Consider the following 13,388-nt stretch of genomic DNA (forward strand, 5'->3'; position numbering starts at 1 on the left):
TACCTTCCCTATATATATATATATATATATATATATACACTGCTCAAAAAAATAAAGGGAACACTTAAACAACACAATGTAACTCCAAGTCAATCACACTTCTGTGAAATCAAACTGTCCACTTAGGAAGCCCTGTGCTCTTCACAGATGAAAGCAGGTTCACACTGAGCACATGTGACAGACGTGACAGTCTGGAGACGCCGTGGAGAACGTTCTGCTGCCTGCAACATCCTCCAGCATGACCGGTTTGGCGGTGGGTCAGTCATGGTGTGGGGTGGCATTTCTTTGGGGGGCCGCACAGCTCTCCATGTGCTCGCCAGAGGTAGCCTGACTGCCATTAGGTACAGAGATGAGATCCTCAGACCCCTTGTGAGTCCATATGCTGGTGCGGTTGGCCCTGGGATCCTCCTAATGCAAGACAATGCTAGACCTCATGTGGCTGGAGTGTGCCAGCAGTTCCTGCAAGAGGAAGGCATTGATGCTATGGACTGGCCCGCCCGTTCCCCAGACCTGAATCTAATTGAGCACATCTGGGACATCATGTCTCGCTCCATCCACCAACCATCGCTCCGTTGCACCACAGACTGTCCAGGAGTTGGCAGATGCTTTAGTCCAGGTCTGGGAGGAGATCCCTCAGGAGACCATCCGCCACCTCATCAGGAGCATGCCCAGGCGTTGTAGGGAGGTCATACAGGCACGTGGAGGCCACACACACTACTGAGCCTCATTTTGACTTGTTTTAAGGACATTACATCAAAGTTGGATCAGCCTGTAGTGTGGTTTTCCACTTTAATTTTGAGTGTGACTCCAAATACAGACCTCCATGGGTTGATAAATTTGATTTCCATTGATAATTCTTGTGTGATTTTGTTGTCAGCACATTCAACTATGTAAATAAAAAAGTATTTAATAAGAATATCTCATTCATTCAGATCTAGGATGTGTTATTTTAGTGTTTATTTTTTTGAGCAGTGTATATATATATATGACACCCCCTTTGGTTTCTTCCCCAGGCGTCATTGTTTCTGTTTCATGTCTGTGCTTTGTTCGTGTTTCTTCGTTTGTATTATGTTGTGTTTATTTATTTAAACACTCAGTCCCTGAACTAGCTTCCCGACTCTCAGCGCACATCGTTACAGGATCTCAAGTGTATCAGTCAGCTTAGATGTATCTAATACTAAAGAGTCCCTTTGATCACCAGCTGATTTGTCCCTCCTAAGTAGAGTAAAGAGAGAGTTAATGTTATGGGTAGTTCAGTGAGGGGCAGCAGAAGGGCATATTCAGAGAAAAAATATAAATGTTTTATTGAATTTTTAATGTTTTTTTTGTAAAAAAAATGTCCCCCCTTTTTCTCCCCAATTTTGTCATATCCAATTGGTAGTTACAGTCTTGTCCCTTCGCTGCAACTTCCGTACGGACTCGGGAGAGGCGAATGTCAAGAGCCATGCGTCCTCCGAAACGCAACCCAGACAAGCCGCACTGCTTCTTGACACAATGCACGCATAACCCAGAAGTCATGTGTCGGAGGAAACGTACACCTGGCGACCGTGTCAGCATGCATGCGCCCGGCCTGCCAAAGGAGTCGCTAGAGCGCAAACGGGCAAGGACATCCCGACACAGCCCGGTATGCAACACAGCCCGGTATCGAACCAGGATCTGTAGTAACACAGCGAGCACTGCGATGCAGTGCCTTAGACCGCTGCACCACTCGGGAGGCTCCGAAATAGTAGATTTAAACATAGTGACTGGCACTGACTGATGAGGTGGCTATTTCCAAACAGACTGCACATGTGAGTTATCCCTATGTTCATAGCACTGTTGAATGAGCTAGTGTCTATAAATCACTGGAGGGTCTTAATTCTGACCCAGATCCCCGTGTAGAAAATGTCATCTCGTGGGTCTGGCGTGTCAAACATGAGAGGCATCCAACTCAAGCGTATGTGCATGAGCCCTTTCCAGTGACATTGTCGTCATAAGGGGCTGACCCCCTACTCCCTGACAGTCACAAGGTGTCCTACCTGTTTTTGTGAATGATTCTCCTGGACCTTATGACAGCACAGTAAGCCCAAGGGCAGCAGGACCATGATGACATCACAGATCCCCAGTGGAACTGCGCCACACAGACATGGCAGTCCCTAGTCTCCTCCCCCTGACCCTGGATGATTGGAGGTAGGAGGAGGGGGGGGGGGGGGCTGGGGGGGTGAAGAGGTCTTGTGTGTGGGTGGGTTTACACATAGTGCGCCCCATATTTGGACTGGTGACTGTCCCGCTCTCTTTTATCCTTGCAGAGAGCTTTAAAAACAACCTAACAGAACAGTGTTGATCTCCCACTGAATGACCCCTGACCTGCAAACATAAGCATACACATTGTCTCAAACAAACAATGTTCAAGTGCACTCTTGTACCGCCTGTCCCTCACATGACCGTGTTATGAAAAATGCTAAATGTAAACACGGTTGTTGTCTTGCCTAACTGTCAGAGTTGTAGAATGCAGCATTGTGTGTGTGTGTACACGCTGTATAAACACAACTCGAGTAGCTGGTTAATGTAGATGGACTAAAGAGAAGAGAAAGGGTAATACAGGTATAGTACACACATCCCAGAGGCTGCATTTTGATATGGCACAACTGAGTTGAGGCAGGGACAGTTGCTCTGTATAGCACACCTATACCAGCTATTGTACCAACAATCAATAGATAGTTGGGAGACGTAGTATTTCAATGAACTACGTCCATGTTTTAATGGAAATCATTTGAAACATAACTCTCTAGACACCTACAGTGGCTTGCGAAAGTATTCACCCACCTTGGAATTTTTCCTATTTTGTTGCCTTACAACCTGGAATTAAAATGGATTTTTGGGGTGTTTGTATCATTGGATTTACACAACATGCCTACCACTTTGAAGATGGAATTTTTTTTTTCTTGTGACCTCCATGCTTCACTGTGGGGATGGTATTCTCAGGGTGATGATATGTTGGGTTTGCGCCAGATATAGCATTTTCCTTGATGGCCAAAAAGCTCAATTTTAGTCTCAATATGATCAGAGTACCTTCCTCCATATGTTTGGGGAGTCTCCCACATGCCTTTTGGCATACACCAATCTTTTTTGCTTATTTTTTTCTTTAAGCAATGGCTTTTTTTTGGCCACTCTTCCATAAAGCCCAGCTCTGTGGAGTGTACTGCTTAAAGTGGTGCTATGGACAGATACTCCAATCTCTGCTGTAGAGCTTTGCAGTTCCTTCAGGGTTGTCTTTGGTCTTTTTGTTTCCTCTCTGATTAATGCCCTCCTTGCCTGGTCCCTGCATTTTGGTGGGCGGCCCTCTCTTGGCAGGTTTGTTGTGGTGCCATATTCTTTTCATTTTTTAAATGGATTTAATGGTGCTCCGTGGGATGTTCAACGTTTCAGATATTTTTTTATAACCAAACCGTGATCCGTACTTCTCCACAAGTTAGTCCCTGACCTGTTTGGAGAGCTCCTTGGTCTTCATGGTGTCGCTTGCTTAGTGGTGTTGCCGACTCTGGGGCCTTTCAGAACAGGTGTATATGTACTGAGATTATGTGACACTTAGATTGTACACAGGTGGACTTTATTTAACTAATTATGTGACTCCTGAAGGTAATTGGTTGCACCAGATCTTATTTAGGGGCTTCATAACAAAGGGGTGAATACATATGCACACACCACTATTCCATTTTATTTATTTTTTGATATTTTTTGAAACAAGTAATTTTTTTTCATTTCACTTCACCCATTTGGACTATTTTGTGTATGTCCATTACATTAAATCCAAATAAACATCCATTTCAATTACAGGTTGTAATGCAACAAAATAGGAAAAACGCCAAGGGGGATGAATACTTTTGCAAGACACTGTAAGTCATGGGACTGTACTGTAGATACCCTGCAGCATCAACAACAACTCATTGGAATGTCCTCATGAATGAGTACTAAAGGTTGTATAATACCACCTGTTCTATTGCTTCAAATTGGGACTAAAGAGAAGGAGGACGTGGGTTGAGAATGGACTCTGTGTGATACTTCTATATAACCTCCTGTTATTGTTGAAGGCACCTGGTTTGTGTTCTGCTGTAATAGGTCAGGAAGGCTCAGACAATGCATGCAGAGAGAGAGTAGAGAAAGGGCTTGTTGTGTCCCCTACTAGAGGACCCTGACCACGTGGGAAAACACCACGGGCCTCACTCTCCACACAACGTCTCTTCCAATCTGCACATTGCCTGACATTGAACGTGTGTTTCAGACTCATGCCAAAAACAAGTGGATAAATCAATGAAATTACACAAGAGCTGACATCTGCAGAGGAATAGCCAAGCTGTGCTGATGTTGCTAGCTTGCTTTCTTCCCTCTCACTATGAATAAGCGGGCCGAACGTACCTCTAATGGCAAAACTCACAATATTTGTAAAGACAACGTAGAATAAATACAACTGTCTAATAAGTACATATGCCTGCTTATAATTCTCACTATGTAATAATGGATGGATCCTAGATGTATTTTGATAGATATATTATAGCCAGTCACTATCCTCTCAGTCCTTATGGAGTGCTTATTTCACAACTAATTACTTACAAGATATAATTAAAAAAGATGTGTTCCAAAACAAACATTTGCGAATAACATTTGCTAACACATTTCATCATACATACAGTATGTCCTCCATTAAAGTTTTAAAAGGGGATTGCTTCCATAGGCAGCCAAGATCACCACGCCACAGCGTTTAATACTCATTACGTCTGTATAGTCCCTGGCTGAAGAAGACTGGAGACTGAGGAGCTTGTGTCTAGTGGTGAAAATGACCTTGCCTAATGCACATCTGGGCAGAGAGGTCCTGGATCGGGCAACCTCAGTGTACCACGCACTATATGTAATGAATCCCCCCACTAACGTGTGAGAAATATGAGGGGTAATTAAATGAACAGATGCACCAAGGCTTTGCAGAGGAATGGGGATTTAATTGTTGTGGCTTGGGCCTCTAAGGGACAACTCTGGGTCCAACGTGCAGCTGTGCTCTAATGGGGTTAAGGGGAGGGGGTGAATTTACCCCTACTCTGTCCCATTTCAATAATTACTCTGGTTCAGAAAACCAATGCAATGACAGCTGAGACTTTTGCCCCCAAGATGTGCAGTGAACACAACACACAATTTCACACTATATTACCAGTACCCTCCAAGGACCCTGAACTTAATTGCTGCATATCTGAGGCCAAAAGTGCTGTGTCACTTGGTTTCTTACACAATGCATAGTTCAACCCTGCGTCCTCTCTCATCCGTGGGTGATTTAGTACTGGGCAGAGTTTGCGTTTTGATATTTTTTTTTACACTTGACGATGATGATAAATGATTGGCTTGCTATGTCCTACAAATATTTGTTTTTCTAAATCATTGAAATGATTGCTATGATTGTGCAATATTCCAAAATTCTAATTAGGGAGTCATAATTACGTCATGATGTGTTGCTCACATACTGACACAAGATAGTGACCAGGAACAGAGCAGCAGCACAACAATGGTCCTCTATGAAAATGTGAACATCTTGGCACTGTTATAATCTTCACTCGGCACCCCTTAGAGCCTGGTTCTTCTCTACGTTTCTTCCTAGCCTTTCAATGGGAGTTTTTCCTAGCCACTGTGCTTCTACATCTGCATTGCTTGCTCTTTGGGAATTTAGGCTGGGATTCTGTATAGCACTTTGTGACATTGGCTGATGTAAAAAGGGGCCTTATAAATTTGACTGCTTGAAACCCCACAGCTGACCAGCTATATTAAAATAAAAACATCTCTGCCTGTTGTATTGGTTGCATACTTCGTTATTCTACAGAAACTATACATGATACTTTGTCAGTTTAGCCGGGTCAAGTCAGACTCAAGACCAACAGCTAGAGGAGGATGTCCCTGAGCTTGTTAGAATCACTTTGCCCTCTAGTGGGTTTTGTCTTACATTTCAGATACTGCCAAAGCATCTGCTACAGTACAGCCCTATACACTCTGCTCCTCCATTGTGTGGAAGGAAGACGTCGCTATGCTGCTGTGAGAGTTCTGGACTGGAACACAACTTGACCTTTACTATTCAGAATAATGTGATTGTGTTGAGGCCATCTGGTCATAAATTGGCATTGCTTTTAATTGTATAATGCATGTGTAATAAGTGACCACAATTCAATAAGGGTTCATGGGTAATCCCAACCACATACTGTGACCTGTAGAAAAGGTAGTGGAGAATGGTGTAAATTAAGCCATTTTTTTTTAACATTCAGCTTTACTCTGTCAAGATAAATATAGACTGAACAAAAATATAAACACATTATTAAACAATTTCATGCCTAGTCAATCAGAATGAGTTTTTCCCCACAAAAGGGCTTTATTACAGACATAAATACTCCTCCGTTTCATCAACTGTTCAGCTGGGTGGTCTCGGACGATCCTGCAGGTGAAAAAGCTGGATGTGGAGGTCCTTGGCAGGTGTGGTTGCACCTGGTTTGCGGTTGTGAGGTCAGTTGGACATACTGCCAAATTCTCTAAAACGACGTTGGGAGGTCGGCTTATGCTAGCGAAATTAACATTCAATCATCTGGCAACAGCTCTGGTAGACGTTCCTATAATCAGCATACCAATTGCACGCTCCCTCAAAACATGAGCCATCTGTGGCATTATGTGGTGTGACAAAACTGCACATTTTAGAGTGACCTTTTATTGTCACCAGCACAAGGTGCACCTGTGTAATGATCATGCTGTTTAATCAGCTTCTTGATATAGCTCACTTGTTCAGTATAGTATTCTTTCTAACAAAGATACCTACATATATTTCAGGATGTTGTGTATCCCTGGAAATATTCAGAATTCATGTAAACATACAGTTTAGAACATTTGGGGAAAAAAAGGTATCTTGGCACTTACTCCGGGTATGGGGTAAGTTGAGCCACAGGACAGGGTAAGTTAAGCCACCTACCAATGTATGTACTGAATTAAATTGTACCACTAACTTTTTGAAACCATGTCTAACTTTATTTCCCAAACGCAATTCAACACAATCACTTTTCCCCAAATTTTTGTACATTTTAAGCATATTTTAACAAACACTTTTAAAAAAAAAACACTTATCATTGGCCAGGCCCTGTTGATAATGCTGAGCACTACACCTGGTAAGAAAACACTTCAATTTGCTCAAACATTGGCTAAACTAATCCCAAGGCAAACATTTGGTCTAAATTAGCCCACACAGCTACAAGGATGCACTTTTATGCTAGGTTAGGACATCATACTGAAACTTAGAGACCCCAACTGATGTATAAAATGATCTACTTTGGTTTAGACAGAAGCATCATGAAACCTCTAGCATATATTAGACTTTTTCCATGTGGTTTCTTCCTTTAGACTCTTGAAATGTTTAACTTTTCCTAAATATTTAGTAAAAGTATGAATTTTGTGTATGGTTTCCTAGAAACAAGGGTGGCTCAACTTACCCCCCTTTCCCCTACTGACAAGATAAAGTGAAGACCAGAGACTTCCAGCTCGAGTGCAGTGGAGCCAGGGCATTAAATTCCTCACCCTGGATTCTGATTACTCACACCAGACAGCTGACAACTGTAGCGTTAAAATCAGGACAGGATTGAGTTTCCCCAGATGGAGGAACTGTGGCAAAGCATCTTAATTAGCGTGAGCAGCAGACACTGATGTCAGGGTGGGGGCTGGAGTCACGTAGCCATGCTGCTGGTCTCTGAAAACCTGACACACCACCAGGACCTTTATTCAATTTGTGTAAGTGTGTGTTGGGGGGGGGGCAACAAATTAGCTATGCTCAAAGTCCAATGTCTCACTAGTATCCACTTGCCCTAAATGCTTATCGGTCTACTACACACTATTTCCTTACGGAATTCTTTAGACCACTCCTAAAAGCCATTCTGTAGTGTCAGTGTGTGGAGGTCTCTGATTTTAAAAAAAAGAGAACAAAGGCCTGCCTGCCAGTTCTCAGTGGTGCAGCACAGCGGGCCTGCTAGTATGCACGTCCTCAGAGGCGAGGTGGTGAATGACAGAAGCAGCTCCATCAATTCAACCTTTGTCCCAGCCAGGCGGGAACACTCTGCACAGCTCATCCAGAGCCCCTCATCCCCCTCCTTTTACTGGGGGCCTTGGAGCTGCATCTTAGGGCCATGGAGCTAAGCCTCACTCCTACACGGCTGAGGGCAGCGAGAGAAATATAGCATGGATGTGTTGAGACAGCAACCATGCCGTGCTCCCAGGCACTGCCAATCAACTTGCACTCTGCCTACCCAGAGGAATGCCAACAAGCCTCAGTCAGGGGCAGGCTGTTCTACTCCCTCCGCCCTGGCAGCTAGTTTCATAACCTGGGTTGTACTCCAGATGTTAAGTCTTGAACTGGCAAAAACTGCAGCGCTCCCTTTTATGGACTGTCTCCTCTATGTAACGCAGTACACCTTCCTACCCGGAAGAGATCTCACTGGCTGTGCTCTGGATGGATCCAAACGTGATAATGCTGTGATCATTCTAATCTAATAAAAATATAGGAAATAAGCTGTGTAGTGCGAGGGCAAAAAACAAAACTTGCACCCCTTGGGGTCCTGAGGACAAAGTGTGGGAAACGCTGCTCTAGGCTAACTGAGCAATGTAGTCTTACCGCAGCCCGTACAGCACAGTATTGACACAGTTTAACAAATGACAGGGCAGTGTACACATTTTAACCAAATCATTCATTTATTGGTGAATGACATTTACAATATTCACCAATAAGTGTCAAACTGAGGGACAAAATCTGTAAGCCAACATTACAAAGGCTACTGCCTGCTCTTAAAAAAAAAAAAGTTACCAGTCTCTTTAATTCAATAACCACCAACAAAATTCCATGTCCTATACCTGGGGTACTCAACTCTTAGCCTACGAGGTCCATTGCCTGCAGGTTTTCTTCTACCTGATAATGAATCCACACAACCTGGTGTCTCAGGTCAAAATCAATGAATGAAAAAATGCAGTGGAACTGGCTTCGAGGTCCAGAGTTGAGTTTGAGGGTGCTATACCAGTGTCATTTGCACAATTCCCCTTTGACTTGTTATGAGCATTATTTGGTAGCTGTTAGCAATGACAGCTAACATCCACGGCTTGGTTTCTCCACATGAAGAAAGACTAAGAGTTGTGCAAACCTCTTGCTCCATGATTACTAGACAGTAGGTCCTTGTCCATCCAGCCTGATGGAGAGCTAAAAAATATCTACCTTCAGCAGAAAACGTTTCTCTGTACCTGAAGTAAAAGGAGAGAAGACAAACTGTGATACTTTGAGATTATAGTTCAATGCCTATAGATGTGCCCATGATGTTTATGTTAAGGTGTTAGACGCACTGACCTCATGGCGTTTTGGGTCCAGTGTGGCTTGGAGCCTCTTGTTGCTCAGTCTCTGATTGAGTGTTGGATGGACCCTCCTCCTTCTCAGCAGACAGGAAGTCATGAATGGCATCCTCAATGTGGGGCCTGAAAGTGTGGTTCAATTTGGGATCCACCACCTGGGTGATGATTCTGTCCACTCCAGACTCCAGCATGCCTGACCTGACACACAGCAGAGACACTACAGATGACTAATGACTGTGGCACAAGTAGCAACAACTGATAACACCTACCTCAGTCCAGACTGGGGACATGAGCTTAGCCATCCAATGTGCAGATTTCACTATCCTCTGTCATATGTACTGTCAGCAACGCATTTGACACTTACAGGCAGAATTATGAGTATATGAAGTGTTGTAGCTACTTACTGCACGACGCTTTGTCTTAGCCCATTTCGCACTTGATTTTTGTTGATTGATGGGTTCCATTCTTGAGTGGTCAAATGAGTGGATACAAAGTTGTCAACTTTTTGTCGCAGATTCTGGTAGGCAGGCTGACGGCAATGACAGAAGTACACCGTCATTGATCAATAGCTGAGAACATTTTCCAGCACAACTGGCTAGCTAACGTTAGCTAGCTATGCTAAAAACAACATGGTTGGACACAAAGCGTAAACGTGCTATCTAACTGAGTAAAATAAATGTTGACAGCCAGTTAGTCAGGAAAAAGTTGAAAGCTATATATAGTACCTTTGTATCCACATCTGCCAAGCAATCTCTGCGGAACTCGTCGAATAAGCCTCGGTTTTTGAGATGTTCCACGATGAGACCGATTAGCTGAGGATCTCCGGGAGGAAGATTCACCGCGTTACCGCTGGCACCCTCCGCCATACCGATGTTTGTTTAATTTCAGCGTTGTTCATAAACCAGTGGAACACTATCGATATAATTTGAGGAAACGACACAAAATAACTGCTCGTGGGTCTAAAACTACAAACTAGCTAGTTATGTGGAAGAATGATATGGAAGTGTACACAAGTACCAAAATGCTTTGCAATACGGAAGTTGCTTCTTGGCAAGTTACTTCTGCGCAAGGTCTTTCATCTTGATAGGCCCTGGTCATTCCGAATTCTGCATTGGCCGTGCAGCATTTACGGTGATATGCACTCTGCAGAAGTCAGGGCATTCATATGTATTTAGTTTCGCCGAGCAGCGCTGTTGTGAAGGAAGTTGTCAATGAAGTGAGTTTGTGTTATACATGACCTCCCGCCCTCACCGACCGTCAAACAATCGTGTCAATGCGGAGCACTCCTCATTGTTAAAACATTTGAGAGGCGCACTGTGATGCGGTACAGAGTTCAATTTGGCCTCTGCGTGCCTCTGGAGGCTCCTCTATTGCGCCACACCGCGCCTCAGACCACATTTTCAGATCAAGAATAAAATGGCTCTTAGCTTTTGTTTACAGAGAGGGAACTCTTTGGTTAGACACAGTTCAACCTTAAAAAAAATACCAAATGTACTGATGACAGGGAGTAATGACCAGATCATATTCATTGTCTTGTTTGATAAAAAATGAATGTCTCCTATATTGTCAGCAATACTCACAATGTATGTATATCTTTCCTGTAAATTGCATAGGCCTACTGGTAAATGTAGACCACCTCATAACAACTTAGATATAGGCCTATGGATTACAGGACTTGGTTTTGCATAATGATGAAATCAGTTTGTGCCTAATTAATTCATACATTTCCTGTGTGACAGATCAAATAGACAGTGTCCATCTAAGATGGGATGGTGATTTGTATTTGTGCTGTTATTTTTGTTTTAAATGGCCATGTGAGTGTTACATAACAACCTCAATTACTGCAATTTGCACACTCAATTATGTTTATCTGACTCACATTGTCAGACAGCATCTTCTGTTTATTTGAATATTAATACCACATGGCTCTTTAAAAAAAAACTTTGAGGTAATTCAAGTGTTAGACTATTGGCCATGTGGCTGATTTATGAATATCCTAAATGTGAATTGTTTTGTAATTTAGGCCTGTATTACAAAAATCAACTACAGAGATATGATTTTGTCTTGCAATTATTTTCTTTAATAAATGTAGTTATTGTAAATGGTGGGGGTGGTCTTTAATTATAATGTCAACTATAGTCTCCTCAATTTCCAGGAGTAGCTGGTTGCCAGGCAACTAGGGAGAGGAACCATGGTGATACTGAGGGAAGAGGAGGGAGAAACAATGATGAGGAGGACAGTGTCTTTATGTATTGTAACATTGTTTCCATGTAAGTACACCATGGTCTTGTAGGCTAACCCTTTGTACTGGGAGTATACCCTGTATATAGCCTCCTCTCGTATTTCTTATTTTGTGTGTTTTTTAAATTTTCAAATTTTTAATCAGTTAAACTTTTTGGATATTGAGTACTGCACTGTTGGGTAGGGTTTGCATATTAATGATCTCAAACCTATTTGTTCATACACATTGTTTGTGTATAACATATGCATAACAAGTAACAGTGTAACGTTAGTTCGTCCCCTCTCCGGGCTCAAACCAGGTACCCTCTGCACGCATAGACAACTGACACCCACGAAGCATAGTTACCCATCGCACCAGAAAACCCGCAGCCTTTGCAGAGCAAAGGGAACCACAACTTCAAGGTCTCAGAGCGAGTGACGTCACCAATTGAAATTATATTAGCGCACACCACCGCTAACTCGCTAGCCATTTCACATTGGTTACACATATACCGACATGGAGAGTTGAGGTACACCCTCTGTACGGCAATGTATTTTTCACAATGCAGTTATGCTTATTAATGGATTGTATTCATTTCATGTTGCCTCAGATGGTTTGAGCACAGTAATTAAATCTTCCAGATTTCCACCACCAATGGGCCACAAGATGGTGACATAACATCAGTATGTGTCAGAGTTAAAGCAGCTTGAACAGAGAGGTTTAATTATGCAATGCTGTAGTCTCCAGCTGTAGTTGACAGTTTTTCGACATGTGCTGTGGCATATGTATCTTTGATCTGTACAATAAGATATTCTGTAACTGCCACCAAACAACAAAAACAAAGCACCCCGGCATGAAAACACACATGCGCACACAAATACTTAATGGAACTAGTCCCAATCATAACTCTTCCAATTTAGCAGAATCAGGCTGGCCTGCTGTACTGTAATCATTTTACAGTGAGATTGCAGTCCTGGTTTTTGGGATCAATATGTCATTGTGCCCCCACTGGTATATCCTTGTAGAGTCCTGTGTAAAGCATGGCACTTGCAACGCCACATGATTGTAGGTTTGATTTCCACGGGGGACCAGTATGAAGAAGAAAAATATAGTATAAGAATGTATGCATTCACTATTGTAAGGAGCTCTGGGTAAGTGTGTCTGCTAAAATGTAAATGAGTCAGGACTCTATTCTTCCTGGTTGGCACATGGATTAGGAATCCAAGAAAGGAGTGTTTTGGAGCACTTACTTTGGGATTATGTGCTTTTATAAACTGGGTGGTTTGAGTCCTGAATTGGGATTGGTTGAAAGCCATGGTATATCGGACCAACAAACAGATCACTGACCATCTCGAATCCCACCGTACCTTCTCCGCTGTGCAATCTGGTTTACGAGCCGGTCACGGGTGCACCTCAGCCACGCTCAAGGTACTAAACGATATCATAACCGCCATCAATAAAAGACAGTACTGTGCAGCCGTCTTCATCGACCTGGCCAAGGCTTTCGACTCTGTCAATCCCCATATTCTTATCGGCAGACTCAGTAGCCTCGGTTTTTCTAATGACTGCCTTGCCTGGTTCACCAACTACTTTGCAGACAGAGTTCAGTGTGTCAAATCGGAGGGCATGTTGTCCGGTCCTCTGGCAGTCTCTATGGGGGTGCCACAGGGTTCAATTCTCGGGCCCACTCTTTTCTCTGTATATATCAATGATGTTGCTCTTGATGCGGGCGATTCCCTGATCCACCTCTATGCAGACGACACCATTCTGTATACTTCTGGCCCTTCCTTGG

General features: G+C 43.1%; 1 protein-coding gene across 1 annotated transcript; it reads right to left on the reverse strand.

Moving 5' to 3' along the window:
- Positions 1-8,711: 8,711 nt before the first annotated feature.
- LOC110533337 (biorientation of chromosomes in cell division protein 1) lies at positions 8,712-10,576 on the reverse strand. The gene is made up of 4 exons (XM_021617449.3): positions 10,101-10,576; positions 9,780-9,904; positions 9,374-9,573; positions 8,712-9,270 (listed from the first exon to the last, which is right to left on the reverse strand). The coding sequence occupies exons 1-3, from the start codon at positions 10,239-10,241 to the stop codon at positions 9,375-9,377; spliced, it is 465 nt and encodes a 154-aa protein (XP_021473124.1). The 5' UTR covers positions 10,242-10,576; the 3' UTR covers positions 8,712-9,270; position 9,374.
- Positions 10,577-13,388: the final 2,812 nt, after the last annotated feature.

Source organism: Oncorhynchus mykiss, chromosome 10, assembly GCF_057628025.1.
Source record: "Oncorhynchus mykiss isolate SJ-2025 chromosome 10, ASM5762802v1, whole genome shotgun sequence".
In the NCBI taxonomy this organism is placed as follows: domain Eukaryota; kingdom Metazoa; phylum Chordata; class Actinopteri; order Salmoniformes; family Salmonidae; genus Oncorhynchus; species Oncorhynchus mykiss.